Raw genomic sequence first — 12,911 nt, forward strand, 5'->3', positions numbered from 1 at the left:
CAGATAGATTAGCCTTGATAGACCAGCCCAATACAGAAAAAATTCATTAGTCATTCCAAAAGACTTGGTGGGGTAAGAAAGGGAAAAACAGGAAGAGAAATCCAAAAAAAATGTTTCTGCATTGGGTAATAGGTACAATTTAGACCCCTGTAGGACTATGACCTGAGGTTTGTCTCCACAAATACATCGGCATAGTAACTTAGGTGTTCTGTGAATGGATGCTTAAGCTTATTGTCTTTGCTGGGATTTGTGGCATTACAGTAAAACTTACTGCAGATACAGCACGTTGCTGCCACCACCCCCCAACCCCCTGCTGAGTTTGTTCAATTTCACGGCCCTGTTTTTTGTCAGTCCTCCAACATGAGTGTAGAGGAGGAAAGAACACTAACTGGAACACAGATCGTATTGCGCTTCTCTGCCTTCTCTCCAGCTGCACTTGATCACCTTGAGCCTGTCTGTTGCATTGAATGGAAAACTGAAGCCCACCTTAAATGCTCTGAACTCCTGGGTGTGACCTGCAGAATTGTTCCAGCCAAGCTGCTGTTGGGCTGCAGCAGGGGCGAGAGGGAGCAGGGCAGAAGGAGGGTGGAATCAGGGCAAGGGGGCCCGCAGGGGCTGGGCAGGGGGACGGTGCTGCAGCAAAGATGAATCTCCGCGGGAGCAGAGGGGCAGGTCTTCGAGAAGGAGGTCGTCAAACCCACTGCAGCAGCACACAGCCGGCACCAGCCTTGGCTGGAGGCCCGTTTTTTTTTCGGCTCCCTGCGCTGATTTAACCCTCCCAGGCGGATGCATTTTAGCACTGCAGCAGCAGGTCCAGGAGTGCCGGCGGCTGGCGGCCCGCCCCGCGCCCCCGAGGCTTCAGCACCGAAACCGGGGCGGAGGCGAGGAGCGGCACGGCGGTACCGCACCCCTCCCCTCCCGGCCCGGCGGCGGCCACCGGCACCGAAGGGCCCGGCGCACCGAGGGGCGGCAACACGTGGGTGAGGCCGGTGCCGCGGGGGGAGCGGGGCCCAGCCTCACGCCCTCGGCCGCCGAAGCGGGGCGCGGGGGCGGCTCTGGGCGCGGCGGAGCGGCGGCGCCCGGCCCCGGGGTAGGCGCGCAGCGGCGGAGCCGGCCGCCGCCGAGGCGCTGTTACCGGCTCTGGTGCTGAACCGGAGCCCGCCCCACCACCGGCCGCCGCCGAAGCGCTGTTCCCGGCCCAGGTGCTGAACCGGAGCCAGCCGCGGCTTAGCGTCCTCCCCCGCCTCCGCCCGCGCGGCAGCTGGAGCAGAGAAAGCGGATCCGGCGAGTCCCGGTCCCTCCTCCTTCCTCCTCCTCCTCCGCCTCCTCCTCTTCATCTTCCTCCTCCCTGGAGCCGCCGGAGGGAGAGAGGTCGGAGCCGCTCTCTGGGGCAGCCGGCGAGCATGGGCCGGGCAGCGGCGCTGCCGGCGGCGGGGCCGGCGGCGGAGCTGGGGGCGGCCGGCGGCTGCTGCTCGCCGCTTGCATGAGGCGGCCGGGCGGCGGGGCGTGAGGCCGGGCCAGGGCCGGGCGAGGCGGCTCCGGGCTCCGGCAGCTCCCCACCCCCCGGCCATGGCGGCGGCTGCTCGGCGGAGCCGCGGTGGGGCGGTGGCGCTGGGCCTGCCGCCGCCGTCGCCCCCGCCGCCGCCGCCGCCGCCGCTGCTGCTGCTGCTGCTGCTGCTGCTGGGGCTGGGCGCCGGGCGGGCGGCGGGCGGGCCGCTCCGCTACTCGGTGCGGGAGGAGTTGCCGCACGGCGCCTTCGTGGGCAATGTGGCGAGCGACCTGGGCGTGGATCCGCGGCGGCTGGCGGCGCGGGGAGCGCGGCTCACCTCGGGCAGCGGCCGCCAGTACCTGGAACTGGAGCTGGGCCGCGGGGTGCTGCTGGTGCGGGAGCGCATGGACCGGGAGGAGCTCTGCGAGCTGAGCCCCACCTGCTTCCTCAGCCTGGAGTTGGTGATCGAGCAGCCCATTGAGGTGCACAACGTGGAGGTGGAGGTGCTGGACATCAACGACAACGCACCGCGCTTTCCCCGCCAGGATTACCGGCTGGAGATCAGTGAGTCTGCCGTGCCTGGGGCCCGCTTCCATATCGAGAGTGCCCAGGACCCCGATGTGGGCACCAACTCTGTGCAGAGCTACCAGCTCAGCCCCAGCCGCCACTTTGCCCTGGACCTTAAAGGCTTCCAGAGTGGCAGCAAGCTGCTGGAGCTGGTGCTGCAGCAGCCGTTGGACCGGGAGCAGAGTGCCCTGCAGCAGCTGGTGCTCACTGCTGTGGATGGTGGGGACCCCCCCAAGTCTGGTACAGCCCAGATCTCTGTTCGAGTTGTGGATACCAATGACAACCCCCCTGCCTTTGACCGCTCCACCTACACCGTGAACCTTCTGGAGAACTCCCCACCTGGCACCCTAGTCGTCAAACTCAATGCCTCAGACCCTGATGAGGGCTCCAATGGGGATGTGATCTATTCTTTTGGCAGCTACACCCCACAGAAGGTGAGGCAGCTGTTTAGTGTGGACCCACATTCAGGGGAGGTGCGGGTTAATGGTACCCTGGATTATGAAGAGGCATCCTCTTATGAGATCTATGTGCAAGCCACTGACCAGGGCCCCGTCTCTATGGCTGGGCACTGCAAGGTACTGGTCAACATTGTGGATGCCAATGATAATGTTCCTGAGGTGGTCCTGACCTCCTTGTACAGCCCAGTGCCAGAGGATGCAAAGTCAGGAACTGTGGTGGCCCTGATGAGTGTCACAGACCAGGACTCAGGGCTGAACAAGCAGGTCAGTCTGCGTATTCCCCCTGGCCTCCCCTTCATGCTCAACTCTTTCAAGAACTCCTACACCTTAGTGACCCAGGGCAAGCTGGACCATGAGAAAGCAGCAGCCTACAATATCACAGTTACAGCTACTGACTCTGGGATCCCCCCTCTCTCCTCCCAGAAGGTGATCCATGTGGAGATCTCTGACATCAATGACAATCCTCCACGCTTTGAGGAACCTGTGTACTCAGTTTACGTCCCTGAGAACAACCCCCTTGGAGTCCTGCTTTGCACTATCAAAGCCACTGACCCTGATGTTGCCGAAAATGCCTATGTGTCCTATTCTCTACTGGACGGGGAGATTGAAGGGCTACCTGTTACCTCCTACGTCTCCATTAAATCTGACAGTGGCAACATGTATGCTGTCAAATCCTTTGACTATGAGACATTAAGGGAGTTCCAGGTGGTTGTCCAGGCTCAGGATGCTGGGATCCCATCACTGAGCAGCACTGTCAGTGTCCACATCTATGTGGTAGACGAGAACGACCATGCTCCACAGATTCTGTATCCTACCTCAACCAACACTTCAGCAGCCCTGGAGATGATCCCACGCTTGGCAAATGCTGGATATTTGGTAACCAAAATTATAGCCATTGATGGGGACTCAGGACAAAATGCCTGGTTGTTCTACCACCTGGTTCAAACTTCAGATCCAGGTTTGTTCAGGGTAGAGCTCCATACTGGGGAGATAAGGACTACTCGCAAACTGAGGGAGGAGAGCACACCTACTTACAACCTGACGGTGGAGGTGAGAGACAATGGAGAGCCACCGATGTCCTCATCAGTAGCTATCACTGTTGCTGTGGTGGACAGAGTTTCCAAAATCATCCCTGATACAAGAAGGCACATTAAAAGTCCGAGCAATTACTCAGAGATCACTCTTTATCTCATTATTGCTTTGTGCGCCATCTCCTTCGTTTTCCTTTTCACAATCATTGGGCTTACTGTTATCAAGTGCTACAGATACAGTTTGTATGGGGACTCCTGCTGTACAGGTTTCTGTGGGGTCAGAGAACGGTGCCCTGCTGAACTGTACAAGCAGGCCAACAACAACATTGATGCGAGGTTGCCGCAGGGTTTAAAAGTGCAGCCCCATTTCATTGAAGTGAGGGGCAATGGGTCTCTGACTAAGACCTACTGCTATAAGGCATGCCTAACTGCAGGATCAGGAAGTGACACTTTTATGTTTTACAATACCTGTGGCCCAACAGGAACGGGTCCCTCTGCAGTGGTGACTGAGAGGCATCTGACAGGACAGAGTGGGCAGAGTGCACAAAACCTGATCATACTTAAAAATGACTCCATTACTCCTAACGAGGTGAGGCTATATTGATAAATGGTCAGCACAGTGCGAATTTTTACTTAAGAAAAGGTTCAAACTGGAAAACTCAGATTATGTGAATTTATCTCCTTTTGGTCTTGCTGACACAGCTACAAGACATGGTTCTAAAGTATGCTAATGTGTGCAATGCATTTTGTTTCTAGGTAAATACTGGGTCTTTCAGGGTCCATTTGGTAAGTTCAGTATGTTTGTCTGTTTGAGATTCACTTCATTTCTGCAGCATATGCTGTGTAGAATATTGCGTCTGTCCCTTTTCTCTTACACATCTAAAATTGCCTGCTGTCATAGAATGCTGAGGAATGACAGATGTGGTCTTAAATCTTTAATGCTAAGACTAATATTGCAGGAAAAAAAAAAAAAAGAAAAAAGAAAAGAAAAAGATTAGCCTGGAAATCAATAGGTTACTTTATGGCAATTATAGATGTTTGCTACTTCATTGATTTTATACCTATGCAAAGCTGTTGGATTTAGATCATTACAAAAATATGCTTTGCTTTCTGATGTGGGCATATTTTAGTTGTCTGAAAGCTGCAAGCCTTTCTTTAGTAGTATTTGTTCTACCCAGTGCTGCATTTTATGTTTTCTTGACAGTGACAATCCAGTGATATCTTTATAGAGGATTACAGCAAGTTACCATTGTTATGTTGCAATGTGACAACTTCCAACCTGCTGTGTTGATATTGAAAATTGTTTAACACCTATGGTTTGACCGGCAGTGTTATTAACCTTTTAAATATTTTCCCACAGTGAAGAATTAATGGTTGCTCTATGCTAGCATGCAGCCAGTCTGCAGTTAGTGTGTCGTTTGCATGCCCTGCACTTTCCTTAGTACAATTAATGGATTTAAACTGAGAAACACTGGAAACATTAATTCTGGTTCACAAAAGAAAAATTTTGTGATTATTGTGTGTTGTTTTTACCCTAGGATAGTGGCAGTCATAGGATTGATTCATGCATTAATGTATGGTATGCTTCTGGATGTGGGGAAGCTAGGGGGGTAATTGTGGTGGGATAGAAAGAAGCCTGATTTATGTACCCTTGATGCAAAAATACAAGTTATTTCTTTATACTTATTCATATATGAAGATGTGAGCCTCTCTTGGAACTGGTGTTTAGTTACACAAAGATAAAAAAATCTTAAGGACTAGAAAGTCTTCCATATAAGTGCTTTTAAAAAGTAGTAATCATCTATTTAAAATGAATCCATTTAAAGTTAAAGCGGAGTTTTTCTGTAAATCACAGTGGTGTGGTCCGGAGGATTTTTTTTTTTTCCTTTTTTAAGCGTTTTTTGTACCTTAAAATCTCTCTGAGTATAATAAAATCTAGAATCAATTTGGTATAGGAGGGAGCATGAAAGTGAAATATTCTGCAATATATACACCTTAAATCTGATTTCCTGAAAAAAAAAAAAGAAAGGTAATTGAAAATGGCTTCACTTTGGATGCATGAGCAGTAGGTAGGAAATTAGTTTAACAGACAGATTCCTATCACATTTTAGGGAATCAATCCATTCAATGCAATGAATTAGCAAGTTTTGAAAACCAGTGCAGATCAGGCAAGGGCTGGACTTCGAGTACAGAAGACATTTAGAGAACAAGCTAGCAAAGGCCTTTCTGTGTGTACTTATGATCCAGAAAAGGAATCAGTTATTACAGTAGTTCTGTGTGATTTAAACAGAAGTGAAATTCTGACAAATGCTACTTGTCACAAGTACTTTTCTTAGGTCTCCAGTTCTTAAACTGACCCGTGGTAATACCTACCATGAAGACATATCAGTGCCAGGTGTCATGAGAAAATTGGTGAATGTAATGGTTACTAATTCCTAGCTAATTGCATACTATAACATTATATATCTTTCTCTTGTTTCAGCTTCAACATATACACTGAAGATATTATCCATTGCTTAGTAACACCATATTCTACATTTCAAGCATAATGTTCTTCATATTACTAGATCTTTGTAGAACTGTGTTTCTCTTTTAGTTAAAGTGAGCTTTAATTAGTCTCTAAAGGTTGTCCTTTACTTGTGAAGCTCAGTGACAGGTATCATTGCCTCGTGACATTTTACAAAGTTAATTTCTGATGTGTGTGTTGCTTCTGGAGACTGTAAACATGTCTCCCTCTCTCCTTTTTTCCCTCCCTCCCTTCTCTCTCTCAGTCGCTCTCTCACTCTCAACAGGTTTTTGAAATGGATCTTCTATAAACTGTTCAGTGATAAGGATAGGACCAGCTGAATGGGTTTTGTATGCATGCATACCATGTATAGGGTTTCATGGAGACTAATGTTTTACAGTGAGGTGACAAATATTTTGAAGTTATTCGGTATTAGTCTCAGTGATACTTGACACAAATAGATCTTAGCCCTTTCATATCTACCAGTAATTTCAAAGATATTTGTAATTACTCTGTACTAAGTTGTGAATGACTTCACTGAGTTGTTACATGGATGCAACAGAGTGGAAAAACAAGTGTATTAAGGATATGCAGGGGATTCTTTGTATCTGTTTGCACTGATACCTGACTATTCTGACTTGTACTGCTCATGTCGTAATAGTGTAATGAGAGCTCATTTCTGCAAGGTAGCCTCTGCTTCTGTGTTCACCCTGCTTTTATACCATTATAAGAATATCTCAAACCAAGTACGTTTAGTAACAGAAGAAATCTGCTACCACAGCAGCACTGAAAACCTTAGTTATTGCTGGAAGGAGTCTAGTGATAAGGACCAGAATATGGGGTTAACAAGAATCACTCTCTCATCAGCTAGATCACTGCTACAGGGTGACCAAGCAGGTAATGCAGACAAAAATATAAAAATAGCAAAGTATTGTGGCTTCATTGCTGGAATCATGTGAGATTATGAATAGCCTGGATTCCTGTCTCTTGGTAGGGGGTGTATGCAGATGTGAAGGAGTGCATGAAGGTGTGATTTTGCTACAGGGCACTGCTGCAGTGATGATCTGTCATTTTCAGGGAAGATTTCAATGTTTTAGTCTTGTGTCCCTTTCCTTATACACCTGTGCAGATGCTGAGTGATGTCTGAGTGGTTTTTCTTTTCATCTCTCCTGTCTTGCTGTTATGGAAGAATAGAATAGAATAGAATAGAATAGAATAGAATAGAATAGAATAGAATAGAATAGAATAGAATAGAATAGAATAGAATAGAATAGAATAGAATAGAATAGAACAGAACAGAACAGAATAGAACAGAACAGAATAGGAGAACCTTCAAAGATCATCTAGTTCGGTTTCTGTGCAGTTCCACTTCCTCATTATGTCTTGTGTCTCACAGTAACCTTTTCCTTTCAATGCAGAGATGAACAATTAGACTGACACTCATTTTAGCTGATGTTTTCTGCCCCAGAAGTACATTCCTAATGATGAGCAGGCAGTTTGAGGCCTTGGCAAAACTAAATGCGAGTGCTTCTGATTATAGATTTTTTTTTACCTTTTGTGTGTGTGTGTGTGTGTGTGGTGGCACGTGACCAACAAAATATGATGATTCATGCAGTGTCCATAATTAAGTTTCCATGGTCTTCTGTGCATGCTTTTCAGAAAGAACAAAAGCTGTAAATCAGTGGTGGTAAGATCTAGCAATTCATTGGGGTTTTACAGTTGTTTGAGCACACTGCTCTGTTTCTGGCATCCCCTCTGTATTTTGTTCTTCAAAGACAGCTTGCTAAGTGTGTGGGGGAAAAAAAAAAAGCAGGCAACATTTGAACACATCTTGATACTGCTTTTAAATAGAAGTGTGTTTTGAAGTGTCTAAATCTAGTAAACCCATGGCATTGTCTGGAGCAATCTTTCCAAGAGATTTCTCACAGAGGCTTTAAAGGTATTAATGGCGGAGTATTTTACAATCTCAGGTCAAGAACTTAAGCCTTTAAGAAATTCTCCAGCCCTACTGACATTGTAAAGGGTAGCTATAAATGTTTGTTCTTTTGTTTAGGGGCAGTGTCTGGACCTATTTTGCTAAGCAGTGACAATGCTCTGTGCTTGAGGGAAATCAAACCCCTAGTGGGATGCTTACTGTTGTGCCAGCAGAAATTTACATCCAGTATTTAACAGAGGAGTTTTCCTTGTCTTGAAACTCATTACATATACTTTGGAGAAGTACTTGCCTGTTCCTTTCACCTTAGTTTTCTGAGAGTTAGAAATGCAAATCAAAAATGCCAGGAAGCAAATCTTTGGGCTATCTTCGTGAATTTTGCACTTTTACAGTTTCCATTCTGATTTTTTTTTTTTTTTTGTATGATGAATGCAAGTTCAGACCATAAGTAGTTTGTATTCTACATTGAATTAATCTTAAGCATATTCTGAAGGGAATCAGTAATAGAAATCTGTGTTTTCTTACATCTGTCAGCATCATCTCAATGGAAAATAAGCAGAGCTATGAGTGGTCAGAGATTGTAAAAAGCCTTTTGTTATTTTTCCTTCAAAGAGCATATATTTGATAAATATATCTTATGTCATTCAGTTGTGTGTTTGCATGGAAAGAGGAATGGAGTGGGATGCTTTTAGCAGTCTCATCAGCTGGTAACTGTTTGTAAATGTTTGGTTCACACTTCTCTACCTCAGGCAGGCCCTGTTCTAATGCCCACAGAAATCAATGGGAGGCTTTGCATAGGTTTTCCTAAGTATGGGATTAGGACAAGATTAAAATCTTTCAGAAGTTCCCTCTGTCCCAGGACAAATTCTTAGTGTGCTAAATCATTAGCTAAAAAAAATGACCAGGCAAAATTTTTGTAACAATTTATTCTCAGTTAAGCTTCTCTATGTGCCCATGAAATGCTTAAATTAACCCATACTGTGCAATTTAAGAACAGCTGTGTGAAATTTTGCATGAACTTTTTTTGCTGTTTTTCAGTTTGCTTATCTAACTTTCAGATAGGGTTGATTGATCACATTAATGCTTGTGGTTATATGGTTGGTGGAATGTAACCCTGGTGCCTGGAAGAACCAGAAGAAGCAAACTATTGGCATGAGGTGATCACCTAGTGTGGTGGCAAGCACAGCTATAGGCACCTCAACAGATTTTACAACTAACAGATCTTACAACTATGATGTTATGTGCTGTTACTAAATTGGAAAAAAGCAAGTGATAGGAGGAACTGGGAACGGTGTTGGATTGAGTGGTTTCTCTCATCTCAACTGTAGCATGGCAAGAACAAGACCACTAGATGTGGCACATGGCCTCCAAAAACCTCTAAGGGAGAAGGCAGGCTAAGAATACATTAAAGTTAGTAAAATGGACTTGTGTGTGACAGTGAGTGTCTTGTGACAAGGTGGGAGCTGCAGACATAAAGTGAACAGTATTATCTTCATCAGCAGTATGTGACATACTGACTGCATGGGGATTTACAAGTGGGAAGTATCTGGTCCACTTCAGATTCTGTGTTTCTCTTTACACTTCCTCTCTGTACTCATGCTTCCTGACCGGCTGTGCCCTGTCCCACTGTTGCTGACCTGTGACATGGCAAAGTCTCTGACAGGGCTTTGCAGAGGAGCCAACTGACAGCATTCAGCTTTTAGTAATGTAGTCTCCTGTTTCATGGGACTGTACTGAAGACACTACTCTACTTTGAGGTTGGCCATATTGTGACACAACAAAGTGACTGCTAACAGTACAGTTCAGTATGCCAGGTTTCAGTTTGTGGTCTGGTAAAAATGAACTGTTTAGAACCAGAGATAAAGGCCAATCCAAGCATGCAGACTGGGAACGCCTGCTGGCTCTGTAAGAACATTACTAATGCATCTGAACTGGGAAATTAATGAACTGGTATGCTTCTCAACTACTATGCTGCCACTTAAATTATTGGTCATATTTTGCTTTTATGTTTAAAACCAGATGATCTTAAGGAATTACTTTCTGTAACAGAACAAAAAGAAAAGCCAGTTACGTTGACAAAATTGGAATTTCACCAGTTTTGCAAAATGCAGGACATTTGTCTATGATAACAGAAGTGCAAGACAAACATGCATCTCTTGCTAAGGTCCAGCCATGCAGTACACACATGGTAAAATTGTGCCTAGATGAAGGCAGACTGCTGTCCAACTGCCTGCTTCTCCTGTTCTTACTGTGAAAAATTTACAGAGTAGGGAAGTCCTCAGACATTGAACTTTTCAATTAAAAAGCAGCCCCCCAGAGTGTCTGAAAGTCAAATGTGTTGTGCAGGATTTTGGTTGGGATAGAGTTACTTTTCATCCTAGTATGGTGCTATGGTTTGGAATTGTGATGAAAATAGTGATTTTCATGGTTATGTTTTTATTTTTCCTTCTGTTTCCTTTTTTTTTTTTTAATTAAAAAAAAATATTATCCCCCCCTCTCTCCAGTTTATTAATCTCTCTTTGGCTCAGTCCATGAGCTTTCTAACTTTTGCCCTTCCAATCTCTTCCCCCATTGTGCTGCAGGCATGGGGGAGTGAGCGAGGGACTGTGTGAGGTTTAGCTGCCTATTGGGGTTAAAGCATAACCCCACTAGATCTTCCTATCTCCAGAATACATGTGCCTGAGAAAATTCATTCTGACCTTCTGGGACCAGCACTACAGCCTTGCCTTAAGAGCAATAGCAAATAGAGAACTGATTGCCACAGCTTCTGGATAGTAACCCTAGAAAATACCACAGTCTCATAGTTTCTGATACGTCTGTTATACTGACATGATGAGTCTTGGTTGATACCATGTGGAATGAGAATTTCTAACTTTTGAGATTCTCCTACCATCATCACCTATTTATGATCTAATACCTGAAAGTTTCTACTGCAACAGAACATAGATTTTTCCTTTTGTTGTTGTTGTTGTTTTTTGTTTGTTTGTTTTCAGCTGAGAGCTTTCCAGCTCTTGGCTAGAAAACAAAAATCTATGTACAGTGAGAGTGGATGTTTTTCTCTTTTCTACTCTTACCCAATTCATGTCAGACTTTTCCAGCTCTTTCTCATGTCAGTTCATCTGTGTTTTGCCTAAGACTGTGGTAAGACTTTTCCTCTTCATGCTGCCTATAAGCTTGTGCAAATTTATAACCTGCACCTTTCCTATTGCAAACAAGAGGATGGGGACTTCCATCCTCCCTCCCCAGTCTAACAGTTCCCCTTCTGTAAGAAAATCCCCTGCAGAGGAAAAGACAAATCTTCTGGTGTCAGCATCCTTCATACATTAAGAAAGACAAACTCAGGAAAGGGTCTGATTAGTGTGTATTGTTTTCTGTCTTCTTTCACTGTTTAGTCCTATATGGTTGACTTTTTAATTGCCTTGCCATCCCTGGGACTGGGGCCAAAATGGAATGAATAAGAAAATACTGGAACCATACATAATGGGTTCCTTGTCAAGCTGCTTTCTGCTCAACTCAGCAAAACCTGAGTGTGCCAGAGAACTGGGGGCTAAATGGGAAGGAAATTGCTAGTGCAGATGTTTAATGTGTGGTTGCAAATAGTAGTCTCCTCCCTTTTGTGTAATTCAGACCATAAAGAATACTAAGGATGCACATCATTGAAGAGCATCTCACTCTTGGGTGAAGCTGGACTCGGGAAGTGTGGTGATGGAGCGATGGTGGAAGTTGTAATTGCTCCATTTTTATTTGAATAAAACCTATTGATCCAGGGAAAAGCATGCCCCAAACCTCAAGAGGAAATACAGAGCTGGCTGTAAATAATTCAGAGCATTCAACACTTTCCTTTTCTGTTTCAAGTAATGGGGCCAAATTCATTTCTGATCTGCCTCCAATAGCTCGAACAGAATTAAACCATTACTATCATTTATTATTTGTGTGTTTGGCACTGTATGAGACACACCAGGAATGAGTCTAGTCCATTATATTTCTGGACAAAAGTTTTCTCCTTGGATTCAAGTGCCTGAAGTTAAGCACTGTCTGTAATATCACATACAGAATAATGTCTTGAGAAGCCTGAGAAATAGCCTTGTTATGTGCTTAGTGCTGTATAGAAGTGCGTAATTTCAAAGGACATCAGTTTGCAATTGTAGGCCATAATTGAGAATTCTTGTGATGGTCCCCTGACAACAAAAAAGAGATTTTTCTGGAACACATTTTGATTAGCAGAGGATTTCTTAGCTATCTCTTTATTTAGCAAGCCATTCTACAGCATGTTAGCATATGCTGAGGTTTGTTGGTCAAAGGGTATTGCTGTTTATTTTCCCCTTCCTTCCCCTATGCCCTCTGATGAATATGGAGAATGTAGTTGTTCTTGATATAAAAGAAAATGTCTGCCTTTAATAAAAGACTTGCTGCAGTCTGCAAATTTGATACAATCTAGTGCAGTCCTCTGCAGTATGCTAAATGCCAGCAGAAGCTTCATGGCAAACAGGAGCCCACATCTCCTTCACAGGGGGCTGCATTTTGTATGTCCTCAGACAGATACTATCCAGTGCAGCAGCTGAGTTTCCTTGGCTCATCAAGTAGAATGTGTATTATGGTTTTATCATCCTTTTTTTTTTCCTATGCTCAGAATGTTTATGAATATGCAAAATAACTTTCCACCAGTTTCCAGCATTAAATGTGTTTCCACAAAGACCATCTCTAGCCAAAGGCCTTGGCATCCAAACGTTGTTTTGTTACAGAGATGATCTCTGTGTGTCCATTTGAAAGTTTAGATTTGTAGAAGAATTTGTTTGAAGAATTTGTTTGAAAAAATTGTTTGAAGAATTTGCCAGTTATGAATATTCACAAAAAGCGAGTAGTTCCATTCAGATTCTTTGACAACAAACACAAAATTAGCCAGATATACATGTTTTTCAGCATACTC

General features: G+C 44.8%; 1 protein-coding gene across 12 annotated transcripts in view; it reads left to right on the forward strand.

The window, feature by feature from the left end:
* The window catches only part of LOC101797191 (protocadherin alpha-C2), a 167,746-nt gene that overhangs the window by 115,946 nt on the left and 38,889 nt on the right, over positions 1–12,911 (forward strand). The window contains exons 1-2 of one of the 12 annotated variants that reach the window (XM_072023608.1): positions 1,512–4,134; positions 4,302–4,331. The exons of 8 other annotated variants lie outside the window; for them this stretch is intronic. In XM_072023608.1, the coding sequence (XP_071879709.1) occupies positions 1,570–4,134; positions 4,302–4,331 (2,595 nt within the window). In that variant the 5' untranslated portion in view covers positions 1,512–1,569. Of the gene's footprint in view, positions 1–1,511; positions 4,135–4,301; positions 4,332–12,911 lie in introns of those variants that run through there. 3 more of the 12 variants (XM_072023614.1, XM_072023615.1, XM_072023609.1) reach the window with 3 other exon arrangements.

This window comes from Anas platyrhynchos, chromosome 14, assembly GCF_047663525.1.
Source record: "Anas platyrhynchos isolate ZD024472 breed Pekin duck chromosome 14, IASCAAS_PekinDuck_T2T, whole genome shotgun sequence".
Taxonomy (NCBI): Eukaryota; Metazoa; Chordata; class Aves; order Anseriformes; family Anatidae; genus Anas; species Anas platyrhynchos.